Genomic DNA, 21082 nt, shown 5'->3' with positions numbered 1-21082 from the left:
ACCTAAGTGGCTCAGTCAGTTAAGCATCTGCCTTCAGCTCAGGTCATGATCCCAGGGTCCTGGAATCAAGCCCCGAGTCAGGCTCCCTGCTCAACGAGCAGCCTGCTTCTCCCTCTGCCACTCCCCCTGCTTGTGCTCGCTCTCTGTCAAATAAATAAAATCTGTAAGAATAAATCAAACCTGTAATACAGTAAGAGCCTGGGTTGGTTAATGCTTTAATGTTAGGAAACATAAGATGGGGACACCACAAACAGTCATCAGCACGCTATTTGCCATTCCTCTACTAGTAAGCACCACAATTCTCTGTGTATTTTCCTTACTCTTTTTTTAATGATTTTATTTATTTGGAGGGGGAGAGAGCACAAGGGGGAAGGGGCAGAGGGAGAGGAATAGCAGACTCCCCACTGAGCAGGGAGCCTGACATGGGGCTCGATCCCAGGACATTGAGATCATGACCTAAGCCGAAGGCAGACACTTAACTGAGCCACCCAGGCATCCCTGTATTTTCCTTACTCTTATAACTATATGTTAATTTCCTTCCCAGAAGCCTTCCCCCACACCCCAGTACTGAGAACAAAAGGCTTGTACCAAAGGCTGTGACTTGGCAGGGCTGAAAAGATCATCATCTTCATCATCCCCAAACAGGCTCCCAACACTTGGCTCTAATAACTGGAATAGACAAAACTCAAATTCAGTATTCAAAACAAATGCCATTTACAAAGAGAACTAGGTGAGCTGCTGACATAATATCTAATACAATAACAAAATCATCATGTGAAGAACCTTTTGAAACTGACCCTGGTTTTCTTGGTGCCAGAGAAAAGGTCAACATCCGGGTCATTGTCCTTCTGGAGCTTGTGACTAAAAAGGAGCTCTTCATCCTGAAAGACACCTGTGCTCTTTGGGCGGGCATCAGGATCAGGGCTCTGGAAAAAAGAGGGAAATTCTAAGGGTTTACCCAAGGAAATCACAGCTACAAATATGGAACTACAAAGATATCCCCTGCAGCTGTTTACAAATGGCTAAGGACTGGACACAGCCCAAGTGCCAATCAAAAAGGGAAGGACACATTCACAGAACAGAATACTATGGAACTACCAAAAACAGTGGAAAATATATTGGTAAATACAGATCACATACAATCTTCCAGCCTGTAATAAATGTCTGAACTTTTAATTCCCAAATAAGAAACATCTTAAGGATGAAAACATAAAATCAAATAAGTACTTCCATCTCATTCACAAAGAGAAGAGAACGCAGCTGACTTAATACCAGAACTACAAGTGGTCAAGTATGTATCCCTAATCTGTCAGCATCCGATTCCAACCTTCCCCTATGCCCATCCACTTTCCATCCCACTATCTTCAGATTCCAAACAAGTTCTTTTTATTTGGTAGAGTATCTGATGTTTGAAAGTTACTATTCACATTACTTGTTTTGACACTCTAATACCCCCAACTTGACATTCTAAACTCCCCTATTTCTTTTTAATGTTAGATAGAAGCTACCATAACAGAGCAGTGGAAGGAAGGCCCGGAGGCAGAGCCCCAAGTCCCTGAAGGGGAATGACAGAGACAAGAGCTGGAGGCAAGGATGATATAAATAAGTACAACATCCTGCATCTTGACCTTCTGACTTCAAGACTTTGGGGCTGACAGACCAAAGAGCCACAGGTGTGGAACACATGCTCTCCTCTCCTCTTCCATCTCTGCCCCAGGGTAACCCCTAGACTCATTATAATGCATCTGCATTGAAGGTGTCCGTTGTCCCTGCCCTCCCCGCCCCCCCCCCCCCCCCCCCCCCGACCCAAACCCAAGGAGAAAGGCTGCCAAGACCTTTCCGGTAACAAACCTTGCCAGGTCAAAAACTCCCCCTTCCCAGCTGTGGGAGGAGCTTCCCAAATGATTGGAAGCAGCTCCGTTAGAGACCACCCCACCTCTCAGCCTAGAGAGACCCAATAATATCCAATCCCAAAATAACCGAGGGGCAGGTTCCACCTTGTAGAACCTGCCCACTCTCCCACCTTGAGAGTATACTTTCACTTTAATAAACTGCTTGTGTTTGCTGCTTTCCTTTTGGCTGTTTTTTAAGTCCACTGAGGATCCTCATGTAAATCTCCTAAGGAATCCAAGGACTGAGACCTTCATTCACACAATGTAGACTCTCTCACCCATAACATTTAGTATCACAACACAGATTAAAAAAAAAATTCACAACTGAGTAGATGTGTCACATTAAAAATTAACTAATTATTGGGGCGCCTGGGTGGCTCAGTCATTAAGCGTCTGCCTTCGGCTCAGGTCATGATCCTGGGGTCCTGGGATCGAGCCCCACATCGGGCTCCTTGCTCGGCAGGAAGCCTGCTTCTCCCTCTTCCACTCTCCCTGCTTGTGTTCCTTCTCTCGTTATGTCTCTCTCTACCAAATAAATAAATAAAATCTTAAAAAAAAAAATTAACTAATTATTATTACTGATTACACATAAAAACCCAGTGTAACACAATAACTAAGTTTGAAAGTTTCACAAACATGAAAATCAGTACAGAATCACACAGTAAAAGACTAAAAAAATATATATATATAGCAAATAATTCATATTCACTATGTGTAGCTCTCATTTATAAACAGGGTTATACTACTGGTGTAATAAAAAAATAATAAAGCACTTTTCATAGAAATCAACATGGACCATTTCCTCAGTTTGGTTTACAAAAAGGCACTGGCAATATGCCACCTTATGGGTTTTTTTTTTTAACATCCCTATTGAGATAAAATTCACATACCATAAAATTCACTTAGTGTATAATTCAGTGATTTTTTAGCAAATTCACAGAGTTATGCAAACACCATCACTGTGTAAGTTAGAACACTCCCATCACCCCAAAAGAAACCCCAGTCCCTCTCCATTCTCATCTACCTCACTCCCCCAGACCTAGGCAACCACTGATACACTTTTTCTAGCTCTACGGATCTGCCAATTCAGGACATTTCAAATAAATGGAATCATAAAATACGTAGTCTTTTGTCACTGGCTTCTTTCTTTCAGAATGTTTTCAAGGTTCATCCATGTTGTAGCATGTATCAGTAATTCATTCTTTTTACTGTCAAATAATATTCCATTTTGAATAGATACTGTTTATCCATTCATCAGTTGATGGATTCTTTAGTTCTTTCCATCTTTTGACTATAATAAAAAATGCTGTTGCGAACATTATGTTCTCGTTTTGTGTGAATGTGTGTCTTCATTAACTCTTGGATATATACCTAAGGGTGGAATTGCTAGGTCTGGGTGGTGACTCATGTTTACCAATTTCAGGAACTACCCAATTGTCTTCTGAAGCAGCTGCACTAATTTACATTGCCAACAGCAGCACAGGCGGGTTCCAGTTTCCCCACATCCTCGCCAACACCGAGCTATTATAGGAAAAGTCAACAAGTGTTGGTGGAGATGTAGAGAAACGAGAACCCTCGATTCTTCAGTAACTCACACGACAGAACAGACACCATAAAATGAGATTCTTTTATCCTTTCAAAAACCTGAAACTAATAACTTGATTGCTTTTTGCTCACCTTTCCTACTTCTTTCTTTGGAGCTTGGATGCTGTTTTGATCTTCCGTTTTATCCTCTTCCTCATCAAACAAACTAAGAACAGTTTTGGTTCTACTTTTGGTTCCTCTGTCCACAGGGGCTGATGAAGAAAATAAATCAGAATGCTTGACTGCTTCCTGAGTAGATACAGTCAAAGGTCCTCCCTGAAAATGGAAACGACAAAAAAATAAGTACCATGTAGAAATACAAGTCCCACTGTGGGACCCCCCGAACTCCTCAATAATTCAGTAACGGCGACATTTGCATGTTTCTGGGCGCTATAGCTAATCACATCTACTTCCAAGTAATGAAATACTGAGGCCAACTCTCCACTGACTGCTCCAACAGAGACTCTTGTGCAGGTAATTCATAGCCAAAGATAATTTTTCCAACCAGTTTAAAGTCATGGGTCCCTTCTTCCTACCAAGAGATATACGTATCCATTATAACCCTGATCCACACAGGTTGCTCATGAACTGTAAATAACTTAAGTCACAGAGAAAACACAAATGCCAATCACTAGGAATGGATCATGTATTTCCTAGTATTTAATTAATACTTCAGTCCCAAGGAGAAAACTTACTCACAAAATGAGACACTTAAACTGTAGAAGGCTCACACTGCATTATGCAATTAAAAGAATCACTAAAATGAGCCTAAAATATTTATTTGTTCAACAAGTTCCACATTTCAAGTAAGAGACCACTGATTTTTTTTAAAAGATTTTATTTATTTGAGAGAGAGAGAATGAGAGAGAGAGAGAGAGAGAGAGAGAGCACATGAGAGGGGGAAGGGTCAGAGGGAGAAGCAGACTCCCCGCTGAGCAGGGAGCCCGATGCGGGACTCGATCCCGAGACTCCAGGATCATGACCTGAGCCGAAAGCAGTCACTTAACCAACTGAGCCACCTAGGCGCCCCAAGAAACCACTGATTTTAAGAACCACTATTACTGTATGAACCACTAAGAAAAAAACAACTCCCAATTAAACATGCCACTGACTATGAAGTACATCTTAATTTCAAAGTGATCAAACTATGGAAAATATGCTTCTTTGAAGAAAGAGGTAATTCAGAAGTGCCTACTATGTGGGAGGTAATATGCTAAGTACTACAGATATCATGGTAAGCCAAAGAAACATGGCCCCGATCCTCAAGGAGCTTATACTCAAGACAGAGGCGGCAGTGCAACAAGCAGCTGGACTTCCGGCTGACTGGGGTAACTCAGGGGCTACGGGAACACAGGAAAGGTCCACACAGAAACCAGAGGTAGAGAATGTCATACAATGTCTCAGGTACAAATAAAATATTTGTTATCACTGCAGCTCTAAGGAGCTTCAACAGGAAAAGTGTATGTGATATTCTTCAGCTAGGCCCTGAAAAAGAGATTAAATGTGAACAGCTGAACATGCAGAGAACAAGAAAATTTAGGGAAAAAAAAGAAAAGGTAGGGGCTCCAGGGTGGCTCAGGCAGTTAAGCGTCTGCCTTTGGCTCAGGTCATGATCCCAGAGTCCTGGGATCAAGTCCCGCATCGGGCTCCTTGCTCAGCGGGGAGTCTGCTTCTCCCTCTCCCTTTGCCGCTCACTCTCTCTCTCTCTCAAATAAATACATCTTTAAAAAAAAAAAGAAAGAAAGAAAAAGAAAAAATATACAGACACCGAAGGCCATCACAGACCCCCAGTTGCAGCCAGCAGCCTTGTCTACAGGCTCCTGCAGATGACAGACCACCCAGGAGAAGACAGCAAATGTTTTAGAAGACAGAGAAACTTTATTCTCTAATTAACAGGAATGTCAACTAAATGTAAAAGAACAGGAAATTAAGTTTTTTTTTTTCTTTTTAGGAAATTAAGATCTTAAAACAGTCATTTTAATTCAAGTACAGGTAGAAGCAGAAGAGAACCAAGGGCAGCAGGAACACTACAAAGGGAACATGTCAGAAAGAGCAGACACGCAGAGAGAAAGCCAAAATGAAAACTAAGATGGGGGAGAACACCCTGGTGAGAGAAAGACAAAACAGACATGGACACAAGATGACAGAGTGCAAACAGGAGAAAGACACAGCACTGTGTACACCTGTGCCTCGAAATGAGCCTGAAAGGCGAGAACAGTGGTGAAGATTTCCCTGAATGGTGGCATCAGATTTTCTTCTTCACGCTTCTCAGTGTTTTCAAAGTTGTCAACAAATTATTTGAAACATTTATTTTCTGAGGTAGAAAAAGGTAAGGGTGTGTGCATTTGTGTGTATGGGTGTCTGTGTTTTACAAGACATGAGAAACAAACGTATCAGAATGGACACACACAAAAAAAGTCTACCTTTTCTGACTCCTCAAGCACACGAGTGCTCCCCAGTACTGACGGTGCTTTGGCGCCCTCAACGTTCTTATCCACAGGTTTCACTCCAAATGGTGCCTCCTTCTCTTCTTCATCGCTGAACAGCAAAGGTGGTACCTCGGGGACAGGCTCTTTTTTCTACCAAAAGAAGAGTAGATGACATCCTTAAAAACAAAAGTGTGCCTGATGAGCATGGCAATGTCTAGAACAAGGCGAAACCACAGGCCTCGAGTTAGCAAGACGTGGGGAGAGAGAGTGCAGGACAGTGAAGGGGGCACAAACAGGGTGAAGGAATAAGCACCACCCCCTCAGACCCGCAGACACAGCGCTTCACAACTTCAGCCACTACAACACCTGCACATGTCTCTGTTCACTTCACAGACACTGCCATCGCCCAGACCCTGACCTCTACCACCCAGAGAGCTACTAGTCTCTCCTCTCTGCCTCCCTCCTCACATTTCAGCTCAATGATGTCATCCAGAGCTGCCCTGCTAAAATAAAATACCCACCAGACTACTTCATCTCCCACCCGCCTGCACTGTTTGCATTAAGCAAATACTACACGTGACAGTCAACTGACACTTCATTTTCTCTTTATCCATCTGCATCCTATCAGTCCTCACTACTCCTTATACCTACTGTAACTCTCACACTTCCATGCTTGCTCCTGTCAGTAGAAGCAAATCCTCATCTTTCAAACACGGCCCAGCTCGAGGTCACCCATAAAGGTTTCCCTGTTCTCCCTCTTTAGTAAGTATCAGTTGCTACATTGGTTAAGATTATTTATCCCTCTACCTAGCCTTTACTTCACTAGCTTCCTAATTTACATTAATAGCTATTATGTATCTGTCCATTCACCTGAAAGGATCATATATTTCCACAGCCAGTCATGGTCCTTTCTACCAAGAAGGTGGTCAATGCAAGTTTGCGAGCACTTTGTCCCATCTCCCACCTGTTCCTAACGTGGGAGGCAGGGATTTCAGAGATTAGAAAACTGAGGTTATGTGCCTTGTCTACAGTTACTGTCATCCTTCGGGCAAAGGATTGATCAAAAATTCTTGAGAAAAAACTATAACTCCGTCATACCAACTAGACTAGATGGTATGAGGAAGTAAACTCTGAAGCAATACCTAAATCAAGTTAGGAAGACAGACCTGGGGAATCAAAGAACCCTACTAACTATGACAGAATGAAGTAAAAATAGGGCAAGATGTTTGGTTACTGTTAGGCAGAGGTTCTCAAAATGTATAATCATTTGAACCTGAAATAAAAGACTGGAAACTCAAAGAAACAGTTTCAAAAGAGATAAGGCAATACTGAAATGATTAAAGGAAAAAAATTTTGTGGAATGTGCTCATCTCACTGAGAACTACATATAACTTCGATGCAAGTCAGTCAGGGTGAGAAACTAGACTTAAATATGGTTCCTTAAACCAATAAAAATGCCACCCAAGCTTTTGGCTGTAAATGTTCCTAAAGATAAGCTGACTTCATCTTCATCATGAAATTAATTTCACTGATAGGTTTTTAACAGAGTCACATCTAACTTTAAAATATTCTAGGATCTCTAAACAAAAATTATCTTTTATATACTGTTGTCCAAGGGTGCTTATTATTTCACAAATGGTAAAATTCTGTGTAGTTTGTTCAGCTACTTAAGATGTTGATCTTTGATCTTTTGTCTCATTTAACAATCATAATTACTACAGGTAGAAAGAAGTTTTCCATTTCCAAAACCTTTAAAATTTATTAAATTATTGCTCATTTATCCAGGGTCCAAGTTATTATTTATAATCTACAAAGAAAAACCACTCAGATCTCCTGACTCTTTTAACCACGGAGCCACCTGATGTCTTCTTTAGGGAGATGCAAGGATGGGTGATTCAAGGAGATTAGGAGCACCTCAGAAGTAGCAGTAGGGAGGGCAGCACACTCCTCCCAATGCTGAAAGCTTCTGGTACAAGTTGTGCAAACCCACTTAATGGGAATGTGGTGGGGAAAAAGTCCCTAGATCATCAACTGACATGTGCCTGGTCTGGGAAGCTGTCACAGGACAAGTTAACATTTGTCTTATGTCTGAAAATATGACTATTTCCAGATCAGGGAGACAACAAGGTCCTCTGGAGTACTGTGGGACAGGACGAGTCACCTCGAGCACAAGGTGAGTGAGGGTGGAAAAGAGGAGTGCACCTCGAACGAGATTACAGATGGCATGGGAGGCTCAGCTAAAGCATTTGCGACAAGGACAAGACGAGACCGGGCTGCTAGAAACAGAACAAGGACAACAGCAAGGAGAGCAGATGAAAGGAGAGCATTCGTGGAGAGGCAAGATATAATCCATTATCTCAAGTCAAGGCTAAAGATGACAAGGCAGTAGGGATGGGAAGAAACATCCCTAATAAACTAGCAGGAAACAGTGATGATTATTCCATCTAAGGCAAAGTCAGTTACACATGTCCTGGAACGAGAGTGGTGAAAAAGAACGACTGAAGCTTATGGAAATGAAAAACATGCTGCAGGACAAGAAAAAAGATACATAAAAATATATATATAACATGCTCTCATTTAAATAAAACAGACATGGGGCGCCTGGAAGCAGGCCTGAAAGGGCTGGTAACACACTGTTACCAATGATTACTCTGAGAGGAGCATTAGGGCTTTGTATTCTCTATGCACATTCTAAAACTTTTTAAAGAAGGCATCCACATATTACCGCATAATTTAAAATAAACTTTAAACAAAAAATATTTAGGAGGTATGGAAGAATCAACAATCAGCCTCTAGAAAACAGGAAGCTCCAGGCTCCTCTCTGGCCATCTCTCTCCTTCCCCGTACCTGGGACGGTATCAGGGACGTGGTCACCCATCACCATGACGGGAGGAGGAGGGTCTTCTGCATCAAGCATGAGTGGAGGAGGTGCCATGGTGGCTGCTCCCACATGGGAGGAGTCCCAGGGTCTCATCCCTTCTTCTATGTCTTGCATGTCTTTTTGCCTCTGTCACATGCCAAATTCGAATGGCCTGAAGTTGGAGCTGAAGGCCTGACAGCAGGCTGGGAGTTGGCTTGATTCTTGGCCTTCCAGGCTAACCCAAGTCAGATAAAGGATGTCTCCATGGGGTCTAGCCTAAAAAGTTTTACCTTTCCCTTTGGGGCTGTTAGCAACTGCCAGATGGCAGTAAAATAGTGCTTGGCCTCACTTTGTTTTCTGTGCACACGCTCACATATACCCAACTAAGGGAAGGTGTTGGGGAGGGATGAATGACAGGCCAGAGCAGGAGTCCAAGAAGCCTGGGTTCCCTGGACAAATATTATCATAATCCCACCTTCCTATCATTCTTTAATACTCCTTTTTGATATAACTATCATCAAGATTGGCTAGATTTTTTAGCTTAGGTGATTGTGGTAGTGACGTCACTTAGATGTAATCACTGGAATCATTTACACCAGATAGCCACGATGGACCTTTTCTTATCACGTCCTTTAATTTTTAAAAGAAATTTATTCTAAAAACCATAAGATTTATCTGAACTGTGTATACAGTTCAGTAGTGTTACGAATATTCACATTGTTATGCAACCAATCTCCAGAATTTTTCCATCTTGCAAAACTGAAACTCTGTACTCATTAAGACTCCCCATTCCCTCTCCCCCCAGCCCCCGGCAACCATGATTCTACTTTCAGTTTCTACGAAGTTAAATCCTCCAGGTACCTCATGTAATTGGACTCCTATACTGCCTCATTTCACTCAATGTGAAGTCTTCAAGGTCCATCCATGTTGTAGCATGTGCCAGAATTTCCTTCCCTTTTACTGTCTGGCTATTAACATAAACCAGGACCAAAGTGTTAGTACTTGAAACGTGCTCCTAAAAGGAACAATGTGTGCTTTACTGGCGTGGTCTAATGTTGGCACGGTTCCATGCGGCTACAGCTGAGCCTGGTAACCCCAGCAACGTTCTCCCTGAGGCTCCAGAGACCTACCCCTGAAAGGAACCCCTCACTCCACGCTTTGCACTTGTGCTTCATCTGTAAAATACCACGAACTAGAAGATCTCTTTCTAGAACTAGGCAAATGGGTTTTCCCACTGGACTCAGCCTCCAAGGTCAGGTTTTAGGAGCTGATTCAGGGAAGTATCACTATTCATGTAACGGCAGCTCAAAGATACTTCCTGGACCTAGGAGGTTAAGAATACCGTTGTTGTAGGAGGAATAGATGCAGGAGGAGAGCCAAAGAGAGAGCTTCCACTATCAGCATCGTCTTCAAAGAGGAGTGACACTCTCTGGGTCTTCTTTTGGCTATACAATCAAGCAAAAGGTCAAATTAAAGGCATGTTTCTGAGAGTGACAGGGAAATTAATTACAGTCATGCTGTAATGACAGGCACAAACCAGGGCTGTCCAGGCAAGCCGGGCCATGTGAGTGCCCTGCTCACAAGGCAGTATTTCACAATTTTGTTAGAGTCACAGCTCTTCTTTTTTTAGAATGGTCTTGAGATATAATTTACATACCATAAAATTTACCCTTTTACAATATATTATGCAATTCACTGGTTTTCAGTATAGAGTTGTTTAACTATCACCACAATGTAACTTCACAATATTTCCATCAACCCAGAATGAAACCCCAGGCCTGTTAAAGGTCACTCCCAATTCTCCTTGCCCCTCAGCCCAGGCAAACACTAATTTACTTTCTGTCTCTATAGATTTCTCTCTTCTGGATTATTATATACAAATGGAACGATACATGTGATCCTCTGTAACTGGCTGCTTTCAGTTAACACGATATTTAAGGTTCATCCATGTGGTAGCATGTACCAGTATTTTATTTTATTCCTTCTTATTGCTGAGTTAATAGTCCATTGTATGGATATAACACATTTTCTTTATCCTGTCTTCGGTTGACAGGATGTTTGGTTTGTTTCCACTCTTTGGCTACTATGAATAATGCTACGATGAACATTCATATACAAGTTTTTGGGTGGACATATTTTCATTTCTCTTGAGCATCTACCTAAGAGTAAAATTAAGTCATATGGTAACTCCATATGTTTAACTTTTTAAGGAACTACTGGCCTGTTTTCCAAAGTGGCACCATTTTACATTGCCACCAGCATTGTTCTTCCATGTGCTCTCCTACACTTGGCTACTGTCTGTAGAAGCAGCATGTTACACCACCAACACGGCCAATGTGCAGTCTACAAAATACCCTATGGGCTTTAGTCCAAGTATTCATGTGGAGAAGCACCCAGATCAGCTAAAAGTTACCAGCCACTGGTGTGACAGCACAGCCCTGCACAGAACCATCCTCCTAATAGGATGTTTCTCAACGCTGAGAAGATTTCCATACAAATGAGAAACCTAAGTAACTCAAACCAAACTTTATGTTCTACAGGGTATCCCAGAAGAAAAACAAAAAAGGTAACAAACTGCACTTAAAAATCCCTAGCAAAGAAAAATATAAGTAGAAGAAATTAGATAAATCCACGAAGAAAAACATTTCCCAGCATTGGGGGGAAGAAATATCTTACAAGTGAAAATCAAAGACGTTCTCCCTCATATGACTACTAAGTAAGGAATGATTATCACATCACCCCAAGTAACTGACATCTTACGAATCAAATACCTTTACTTATTACCACAGACACTGGTTAAGTGATTTTTCACAATGACTGTCTCACCTGTCCTTAGCAACAGCAAACAGATCATCTTCATCATCCTCCTCAAAGAGACTGGTCTTTTGCACAGCCTTGGCCTCCTGCTCCTGAGTGGCGCCAGAGTCCCTAAGTTTAGACCTATTGTCAGATGCTGAGTTCGTCTGTGAATCAGTAATATTCCACTGGTCCTTAAAATATAAAATATATATTAAAATCCTGTGGCAATTCAGACTAAGGAACCTGGAAGTAAATTTCCCTAAATATTATTCCTGCATTAAAATAACTGTTTTTCTTTATTTTAACATTGTAGGCAAGGGAGAACTACCACTAACAATGTTAGAAAGAAAAAAAATGGAAAATCCATCAAAAATTCAAACGTTTGAATAAAAAAAGCAAATTATGTTGTATCATTGTAAGTTGCTTCCAATAAAAAAACATTAATATGTCTACAATATCTCCATCCACATCATGCCTTCATAACTTGCCTACAATGTTAAAATAAAGAAAAACAATTATTTTAAAGCAGGAAGATTTTAATGCTCAGGGTTCGTAATGTCATCATATTTAAGGTCTTTTTCTGTACAATTAGATCAGCAGCTAAACCATATTCACTACTAGTTCTGCTAATTTGCATCTAGATAGCAAATAAAAATATTTATGTTAAGACTCAAAAAAAAGGAGTTAAACTTGCACAGGATATTTCTACCATGTCTAGCTACAGTTCTTGACTAATGAAACTATTAATAATCATTTAACAATATAATATAGTCCTAACTTATTTGAATTGGCATATCTTATAATTTGAGAGGCATACTTATTTTATTCTCAACTGTTCTGAAAACATTAATCTTTAAGTTAATATACTATACTAAATATCCTTCTTCTAGAAAAAAAAAGAGAAAGTTTTGTGAACATAGTCTTCGGTGACTAAATTTCACCAGATATAAAACATTAGGTAGAAAAAAGAAAATGTTTAGAATAGTTGTAACTCTTAAATCCCATCAAACAACCTCTTGCTCTTCTCCAGGAGAAATTTTCAACCCACCTCCTCATCACTGCTGAACAAGGTAGATGCTTTCTTTCTGGAGGGCTCAGATGGTTTTGCTTTTTCTTGGCTCTGAGTTAGAAGAGATAATGACTGCTTCTTAGCAGCTGTTGCACCAAAAAGATTATCCTAGAAAAACAAATGGCAGAAGAGTATGACAACTTCATATGCATAGAATGAAAAATAAGACAATCTTCCACGTCAAATTGTTAAAGAATAAGTCTCTGGTCAAGTACAGAATATATATAATACCTTAAGGGGAAAAAAAATCACAAAATGTCGGTAAATTCCACTTCTCTTACGTAGAACCCTAAGACAATAGTCTATAATCTTCTCTAACTGTATTCTCCCTCCACAGAAGGGAAACAGACCACATGGAACTCAAAAGCAAAACACGTGGGAGGGAGCGGGAGGCCAAGGTCACAGAAATAGGAGGAAACCTGGCCCCACTCAGGCCTGCTGTGGGTGGGCCCTCCATGCACATCAGCAAGAGCAGTCCAGCCTGTGTGACAGCCAACAACTTGCACACCTTTCTATGTCTTAGAAACCAAAGCAATGAATTAACAGAGAGAAATTGGGAGCTTTCTCCACTCTCTCTCACCTACAAAATACACACACCTGGGACAGAGGGAAGGAATGACTTGTGTTTTCTGGTTAGTTTTAAAGAGACATACAAACATAAGCAATAGTTTACTAAATAAAACCACTGGCCTACTAAAGAGCTGATTCTCATAGGTTCAATGTCATATTTTGATTTGTGTATAGTCAAGCATTCCAAAAGTTATTATTTTCATTAAGGTAATAGAAACAAAATCATAAGAGGGCCTGAACCCAACCAAGTTAGACAGAAAAACACTCTTAACAATATACTACAGCAGGTGAATAGTCCTGAAATGTAAAGTTTCGATAAAAGGAGCCTTTAAGCAGAGTGTGGGAAGGTAGGAAAGGCCATGAGAAAAATGAACTGGTATCTGATGGAGATTCTAATGACAACAGTGAACATTTCCTATGCACTTACTATGTGCCAGGCACAGTGCCAAGAGCTGTACATGAGTTGTTCCAGCTATCACAATGACTCTACATCCTATTAAGCCATGTAAGATTTGGGAAGTTTAAGTTATTTGCCCAAGGTCCCTGATTTGCAAGTGAATGCAGGGGTCTGGTGCCAAAGCCCATGAGCTTGGCCACTGAACAGTACTGCATAAGAGGAAAGGTTTGGTTTGTCTTCTCTCTTATTTCCTTCCCCCACTTTGCTCTCTCATCCAGGGTAGGAAAGAAAAACAAGGTGAGGACGTGGCTGTCTTCTATTTGCACTTTATCCAAGACATTCTTATAGGTCATTGGGCATAATAAAGATCCATCCTCCGAGATGTATTTCTTAAAGGCAGATTTTTAAAATGACCTCTACAAAGCATTCCATAAGAGCTGGGTCAAGAATCTAATGTCCATGGGGCACCTGGGTGGCTCAGTCAGTTAAGTGTCTGCCTTCAGCTCAGGTCATGATCCAGGGTCCTGATATCGAGCCCCACAGTGGGCTCCTGCTCAGCCGGGAATCTGCTTCTCCCTCTCGTGCCGCTTGTGCTCCCTCTTTCTCTCTCAAATAAATAAAATCTTTAAAAAAATAACAATAATTTAATATCCTGCCCATTGTACAGCTAGGAGTCAAGGAGGAAGTCAGAGAAAAAAACTAAAATATTTTTGTTATATAAGCATCAGATAGTTTAACTGCCTCTCGTTACCTTGTTCTACTATATGCACCTCCGACTATAAAGCTAATCAGCAATGGTTTTCTACTTATCAAAAACTTATTTATCTTGCACTGCAATAACACTGTTTACCTCTTCATCTTCATCATCAAAAAGTGAGACCGACGTGGGGAGTTTGCTAGGCAGGAGAGATGCATCTTTTGACTTATTCACATTTTGAGAGGAAAACAAATCCTGTTGGATCAAGATTAAAGTTTGTGGTTAACATGACAGATTAGCTTTTAAAGTATCAGTTAAATATAAAACATTGAAGACTATGACATGATGGCTGCATGAGTCTAGGTCTCTTTGTGAGAGGGAAGCTGGCTGAGAAGACTCGTCAGTTTGTCCTAGCGGGTGCAGCACGGACATCCACGTGTGAGAAGGAAGAGGCCCACATGGAACTCCAGGTGGCTTCACTGGAACTCTGAGGTTTGTAAACTCCCACGTGGACATTTTCCAATAGATCTCTTATCATGCTAAAAAGTAAGAGTAACTTCCTTTTTTTGTCCAAAGAATCGGAATTAAACAGATTCAATAATGGAAGTAGAGCCTGGATTCTCAAATTACTGCATCTATGACTCTGTTTTATTTACTAAGACCCTCCTCCTCTCCCCTTATAAAACTATGATACTATTTCTTCCAAATAAATGTGAATTCAGATTTTATTTAAAACATTTGGTATTCTATCTGAACTGTAGCTAAGAGATGTTGCAAAAGATCTAGCAGACTCTGAAGAAACTAAAAATGCAAGAGTGTCAGCCTATAATGCAAATTGAACTGCATGAACTAGAAACATAAAAATAGGACACCTATTCCCTTAGGACAGAAATGTCAATAGCCAAGGGCCAGACAATTAAATAGGACAGGAACACAGTTACTGAGACCTCTCTGGATAATTTCTTCTTATTATGGCATCAGTGCCTAATCTCAAACACAGACCTAATGAATTCATTAACTGAGAAGAGCGCTTCTCAGCCCAGTGGATTCGCTGGGACCCCATGGAGTCCCAGGGGTCCGCTGAGGTAAAGAGGCCACATAGAGGGAGCTACGGGCTCCCATGCCTCTCTGCATTTTACACACTGGCAAGATTTCACTTACAGAAAGATTTGTTTCACTTTTCCTTGCCTAAGCAAGGAAATAATAACAGCATCCAATAAAAACAATCTAGGACAATGCACACAGGACAAAGCCTTTGGTGGTGGCTGTGAAACCTGTCTGCAAATTCTTATACACTCCCACCATCAAGAAGTAGAGTCTACATCCCTGCCCTGGAATCTTGGCGGGCCTCTGGGACTACCTCGACCATGATGACTTCCGAGGCTACGTTACAAATGCAATATAGCCTCTGCACAGCTCTCTGGGGAATCTCACGTTGAAGCCCTGCTTCAAGAACCCACCTTCCCTGCAGCTGCCATGCTGGGAGACGGCAAAAAGATGGAGAGGGGTGCCCCCAAAGCCCCAGCTATTTGAGTCTTTCCATCCAGCTACCGGACACTGGAGTGAGAGGATTCTCAGCCCAGCCACCTTCAGACTAGAACCACAGGACAGACCATAACTGACAAGTGCCTGGCTGAACCCAGTCCAGTTCTAGAATCATAAGAGATAATAAAACTTACTGGTGTTTGAAGCCACTAAGTTCGGGAGTGATTTATTTCACAGTAACATGATACTGAAACACCTTTTAAGTCACTGAAATTGATCACATTTTTTTTTTCATGTAGTCAACAACTGTTATTTGCTTATTAAGTGCCAAGCACTAGCCTAAGTGTTAGAGGTATGAGGAGGAAACAAAACGTCCTGCCCTCACGGAGCTTATTCTAGTTGGGACGCAGATAATGAACAAGTACACATGAAAAGTCACATGGCAACACATATCGTGGGGAACAACAGAGCAGAAGAGAAGGCAAGGAGTGCAGTGTGGCGAGTGCTAGCGGGCTGGCAGTCATGCAAAGGATCGTCAGGGGAAGCCTCAAAGAAACTGTAAAAAGGAAGCAAGGCATCCAGATTCTGGGAAGAGCACTCCCAGAAGGCAGGAGTCAGTGCAGGTGTGCTTGAGGATGAGGAAGCCAGGAGCGTGGGATGAGACCAGAGTGCGAGGCCCCACCATGCTGTGCTCATGTGTCCAGGAGTTTGGCTTAACTGGAGTTGGGTTAATTCCTATCTTCTGTACACTGGCCGTCAATGAAATATAAGCCTCACGGGTTTTATTTACATCAATGGCAATCACTCCACTTCCAAAGAGTTGTACGTCCATCCTGGCTGTTAGTGCAAAGTAACCAAAAAAGCTTAATCCAGAGTTCACAATTTCTTGAAATTACATGTAAATTTCTGCCATGTCCATATATTTTTCTGTGAAGGAGATTTCTGACTGCCTGTTATATTCTCAGACAGGTCTCTGATCCCCTAAAGGCCCAGCCTGAGATCAATTCTGAAAGGACCTCAGCCTGGGAGAGTCAGATAAAGCAGTGACACTTCTGAGAGAGGTGCTGTCCCACTGGAAAGATGCTTCCAGACAGGAACCTCCAAGGACCATGGCTGTCTGCAAGCACCGCCAGCCCACAAACCGTTACTGGCCACAAGATAAAAGGCTATGCCAGAATACATCCCATACGGCACTAAGCCCATTATTCAATGAGACTGCTGAAAAAGGAAACAGTGTGTTGATTTCTGTTCTGGTCCAAGCACCTCACTGCATTGTGGATCAACAAAGAGCCTCAAATCTGAGCATCCTGAGAGAGTATTTTTCTCCCAGGAGATGCACTGGATTCAAACCCAACATGAAAAGTATTACTACACATACTGCTTTCTAAGCACATGTGTTCTCAAAACATTAATTTCAAAAAAAAGAAGTATTTAATAAAAGGTCTTGTACTTCTACTGAAAAACCCTGATTTAGAAATATTTTGTCATATCCAAGGACTAGTTCCCAGAACTAAGAAAGAGAATTCCTTACCTCAGAGTCCTCTTCATCTGAAAATAAACCTTTCTGAGCTTTTGTTTCTTGCAAGAGTTTGGGATTTTTGCTGGAAGAAAGGGTAACCTTTGTTGGGAAGAAAAAACAAAAACAAAAAACTGAGGGTTAACAACCAAGATAACTGGAAATAAGGGTTTATTCAAACATTCATTTGGAAAACAGACTGAGTCTCTGCTAGGATAAGGCAGCAGGCCATGTGCCAGGGGAATAAAGATGCCGTGGACCTTAAATGTGTACAAAGGATTGATGCAAAAGAAGAATCCTAAGAAAGAATTTAAAAACTGGTATAAGTTAGGAAAGAAGAAAGAAATAGTTCATCGATAAAGTAAATTTCTCAGGACAGACAACGCCTGGACACAGGAGATGGTACAAACAAGGACCCTCCAGGCAGAGGGAACCGCATGAGAAGAGAAAAACAAGTTAAGCCAGAGGGCACATCTGGTGGATCAGGGTATTCTACGCAAATGGGACGTGTATACCTGGAGCCAGCACAGGAAGGTGAGCTACCCCTAGGAGCCTGCCAGGTTCTGAATGCTGGGACATAGGTGGCTGGCAGTGGGAAGGTCAGGGTTTTTTAAGATTTTATTTATTTATTTGACAGAGAGACAGCGAGAGAGGGAACACAAGCAGGGGGAGTGGGAGAGGGAGAAGCAGGCTTCCCACTGAGCAGGGAGCCCCATGTGGGACTCGATCCCAGGACCCTGGGATCATGACCTGAGCCGAAGGCAGACGCTTAACAACTGAGCCACCCAGGTGCCCATGGTCAGGGTTTCATAGAAAGGACACACAAGAGGTTCTTTAGAAAGAGGATGATCAGGGCACCTGGCTGGCTCAACTGGAAGAGCATGCAACTCTTGATCTCAGGGTCATGAGTTCGAGCCCCATACCAGGTATAAAAATTACTAAATAAATAAATAGGGGAGCCTGGGTGGCTCAGTCAGTTAAGCATCCAGCTCTTGATTTGGGCTCAGGTCATGATCTCAGGGTCCTGGGATCAAGCCCTGTGTCAGGCTCCATGCTTAGGGGGTGTCTACTTGAGATTCTCTCTCTCCTTCTCCCTCTGCCCCACCCCCTCATGCTCATGTGTGAACAGGCTCTCTCTATAAAATAATCTTTAAATAAGTAAACAAACTTAAAAAAGAGAGAGAGAAAAAGAGTGGCTGAAGCTATGCAGGATACCAGGGAAAGGGAGAGCAGCCAGAAGAGCTCCAGTGCCAACGCGGATGCATCCTGCTGGCTAAATACAGCTTCATTGAAAACAAACAAACAAACAAAAACGGTGCTAATGGTTTATAAGAGGTTGAACAGAGAATCTATGATCCTATGGTGGTAACTTCAAAAGCAGGAAAGAAAGAGAAAAGAAAGCTCTTTGGTTCTGTTTGGAAGAATGTTAGCTAATGTAGAAGAAATGAAAGAACTGGAAAAACATTCTTTTGTACCCCTTAACATGATAACTGGTTCAGGAACAGATCACCAATGAAGGTAAAAACCACTAAGCAAGGCAAAAGCCAACAACTGCTCCATCTAGGTGGTAGGTATTTGGGTGTTCACTGTATTCTTCTTTCACCTTGCTTGATTAAAGTTCTTCACTATACACCTGAAAGGAAACACCACTTCCCTCTGGGTTCCAGACAAATTAACAAGATGCCCCAAATCAACACTTAACAAGACTTCACTATGTTAAGTTTCCTTCCTGCTCACCTTTTTCTCTGCCCTTGCTTTATTTTCATCCGTCTGATTCACAGTGGCTTCTGGCAAACCAGCTGCTTTTTCTTGGAACAGATCTCCTTCCTCATCATCAAAGATATTGGCAGTGGATTTGACTTTGTCTTTAGAAAAGATACCACAGCAGAAAATTTAGGATACTAAACTCAAAACTCCCACCACTAAATTCATACATTAAAAAATTCTTCCCCCCCCAAGGAATAGAAAAAGAATATTATTTTTTGATTAGTTATGAAACAGTATTAAGTTGGAATTTTTCAAAGAACACAAGAGCAGCTCAAATGAAACACAGGACCACCTGGCTCACACACTCAACCAAGCAGCAGAGTCCTAAGCTTAGACTAGCTTGGACTGGCATCAAAGGTAAATAGAGACCAAAGAAAGAAAGATCATTTAAGAAGCAACCACCCTAGGAATCTGAGAAGTGAGGATTGGCTCCTCCTTTTAAAAAGTCAAACTACTATCTTGCCATTTGCAACGATGTGGATGGAACTGGAGGGTGTTATACTGAGTGAAATAAGTCAATCAGAGAAAGACATGTATCATATGACCTCACTGATATGAGGAATTCTTAATCTCAGGAAACAAACTGAGTGTTGCTGGAGTGGTGGGGGGTGGGAGGGATGGGGTGGCTGGGTGATAGACATTGGGGAGGGTATGTGCTATGGTGAGCGCTGTGAATTGTGCAAGACTGTTGAATCACTATCTAAAACACCAAGTGTTTTTCCACAGACCAGCCATCTCTGACCACCAGGGAGGCTGTTAGAAATGCACAGATCTGTACCTCTGAAACAAATAATGCAACATATGTTAAGAAAAAAGAAAAAGAAGATAGCAGGAGGGGAAGAATGAAGGGGAGTAAGTCAGAGGGGGAGACGAACCATGAAAGACAATGGACTCTGAAAAACAAACTGAGGGTTCTAGAGGGGATGGGAGTGGGGGGATGGGTTAGCCTGGTGATGGGTATTAAAGAGGGCACATTCTGGGTGGGGCACTGGGTGTTATGCACAAACAATGAATCATGGAACACTACATCAAAAACTAATGATGTAATGTATGGTGATTAACAATAAAAAATTAAAAAAAAAATAAAGCTGAATACGTGAAACCTGGACCAAAAAAAAAAAACAAAAACACAAAATCAGAAAAAAAAAAAAAAAGTCAAACTACTGGGGTGACTGGGTGGCTCAGTCAGTAGAGTATGTGACTCTTGATCTCAGGGCTGTGAGTTCAAGCCCCATGTTAAGTATAGAAATTACTTAAAAATCTTTTTTAAAAAGTAATAAATAAATAAAAATTAGAAGTCAAACTACAGAGACACAGAAAAGCAAATACTGAAATCTCCCCCATAACTCCACCTGCCCATCCAAACAAAACCGCTTTCAGGAACAGTTTAATACACACATATCTAATTCCCCCAAAGGATATGCTGACATTCTCACTTGGGTGATTCACAAATAAGGCTATAAATGGTAACATAATTCTAATAATATTTATATGATTTATGTTTTTCACTTAATGTACCTAGAGAATCTTTCTCATGTCAACATACATTGACTTCATCCTTTGTAACACTTCACCAAATTCCACTGAACAAGAGACCATAACTGACCCTAATGAGGAAGAGCAGGGCAGCTTCTGGCCTTTCACTACCATGAGCACTGCCGTGGGGAATGAGGTGTGTGTCACTGAAAGGAAGACGCCAACTTGTGAGCAACCCAGGACAGCAGCAGCTGTCAATGTATCTGATTCTAAATCAGTCCCCACCAGTACCCACTAGGCAAGGGGACTCCCAGGCCAAGAGAGGCACCACCACCTTTATTCGCTGTCATTTCAGTTGGCCTAGATCTGAGGGCTTTATGCGTCCATTTGCATGCTTTCTAAAATAACTAGGTGATGATTTCCCTTGGGTTTCTGCTTCTATCCTTACTTCTCACATCTAGCACTGGAAAAGGAGCTTCTCACTGAATCCTGGTCCATCTAGTCTTCCGAAGAGTCCTCTTCTCCTGTTGCTGGAAATTGT

At 41.6% G+C, this 21082-nt stretch overlaps 1 protein-coding gene across 6 annotated transcripts in view; it reads right to left on the bottom strand.

Annotated features, from left to right (window-relative positions):
* Nucleotides 1-21082, bottom strand: part of WASHC2A (WASH complex subunit 2A) — a 51663-nt gene that overhangs the window by 8454 nt on the left and 22127 nt on the right. For all 6 annotated transcript variants that reach the window (XM_027587180.2, XM_027587195.2, XM_027587187.1 and 3 more), the window contains 10 exons: nt 19036-19163; nt 17314-17400; nt 14451-14552; nt 12613-12741; nt 11592-11755; nt 10108-10210; nt 5900-6055; nt 3570-3752; nt 798-926; nt 589-669 (listed from right to left, as the gene is read on the bottom strand). In XM_027587180.2, the coding sequence (XP_027442981.1) occupies nt 589-669; nt 798-926; nt 3570-3752; nt 5900-6055; nt 10108-10210; nt 11592-11755; nt 12613-12741; nt 14451-14552; nt 17314-17400; nt 19036-19163 (1262 nt within the window). The remainder of the gene's footprint in view (nt 1-588; nt 670-797; nt 927-3569; nt 3753-5899; nt 6056-10107; nt 10211-11591; nt 11756-12612; nt 12742-14450; nt 14553-17313; nt 17401-19035; nt 19164-21082) is intronic.

Source organism: Zalophus californianus, chromosome 15, assembly GCF_009762305.2.
Source record: "Zalophus californianus isolate mZalCal1 chromosome 15, mZalCal1.pri.v2, whole genome shotgun sequence".
Taxonomy (NCBI): Eukaryota; Metazoa; Chordata; class Mammalia; order Carnivora; family Otariidae; genus Zalophus; species Zalophus californianus.
This window is presented reverse-complemented; position numbering and strand designations above follow the sequence as displayed.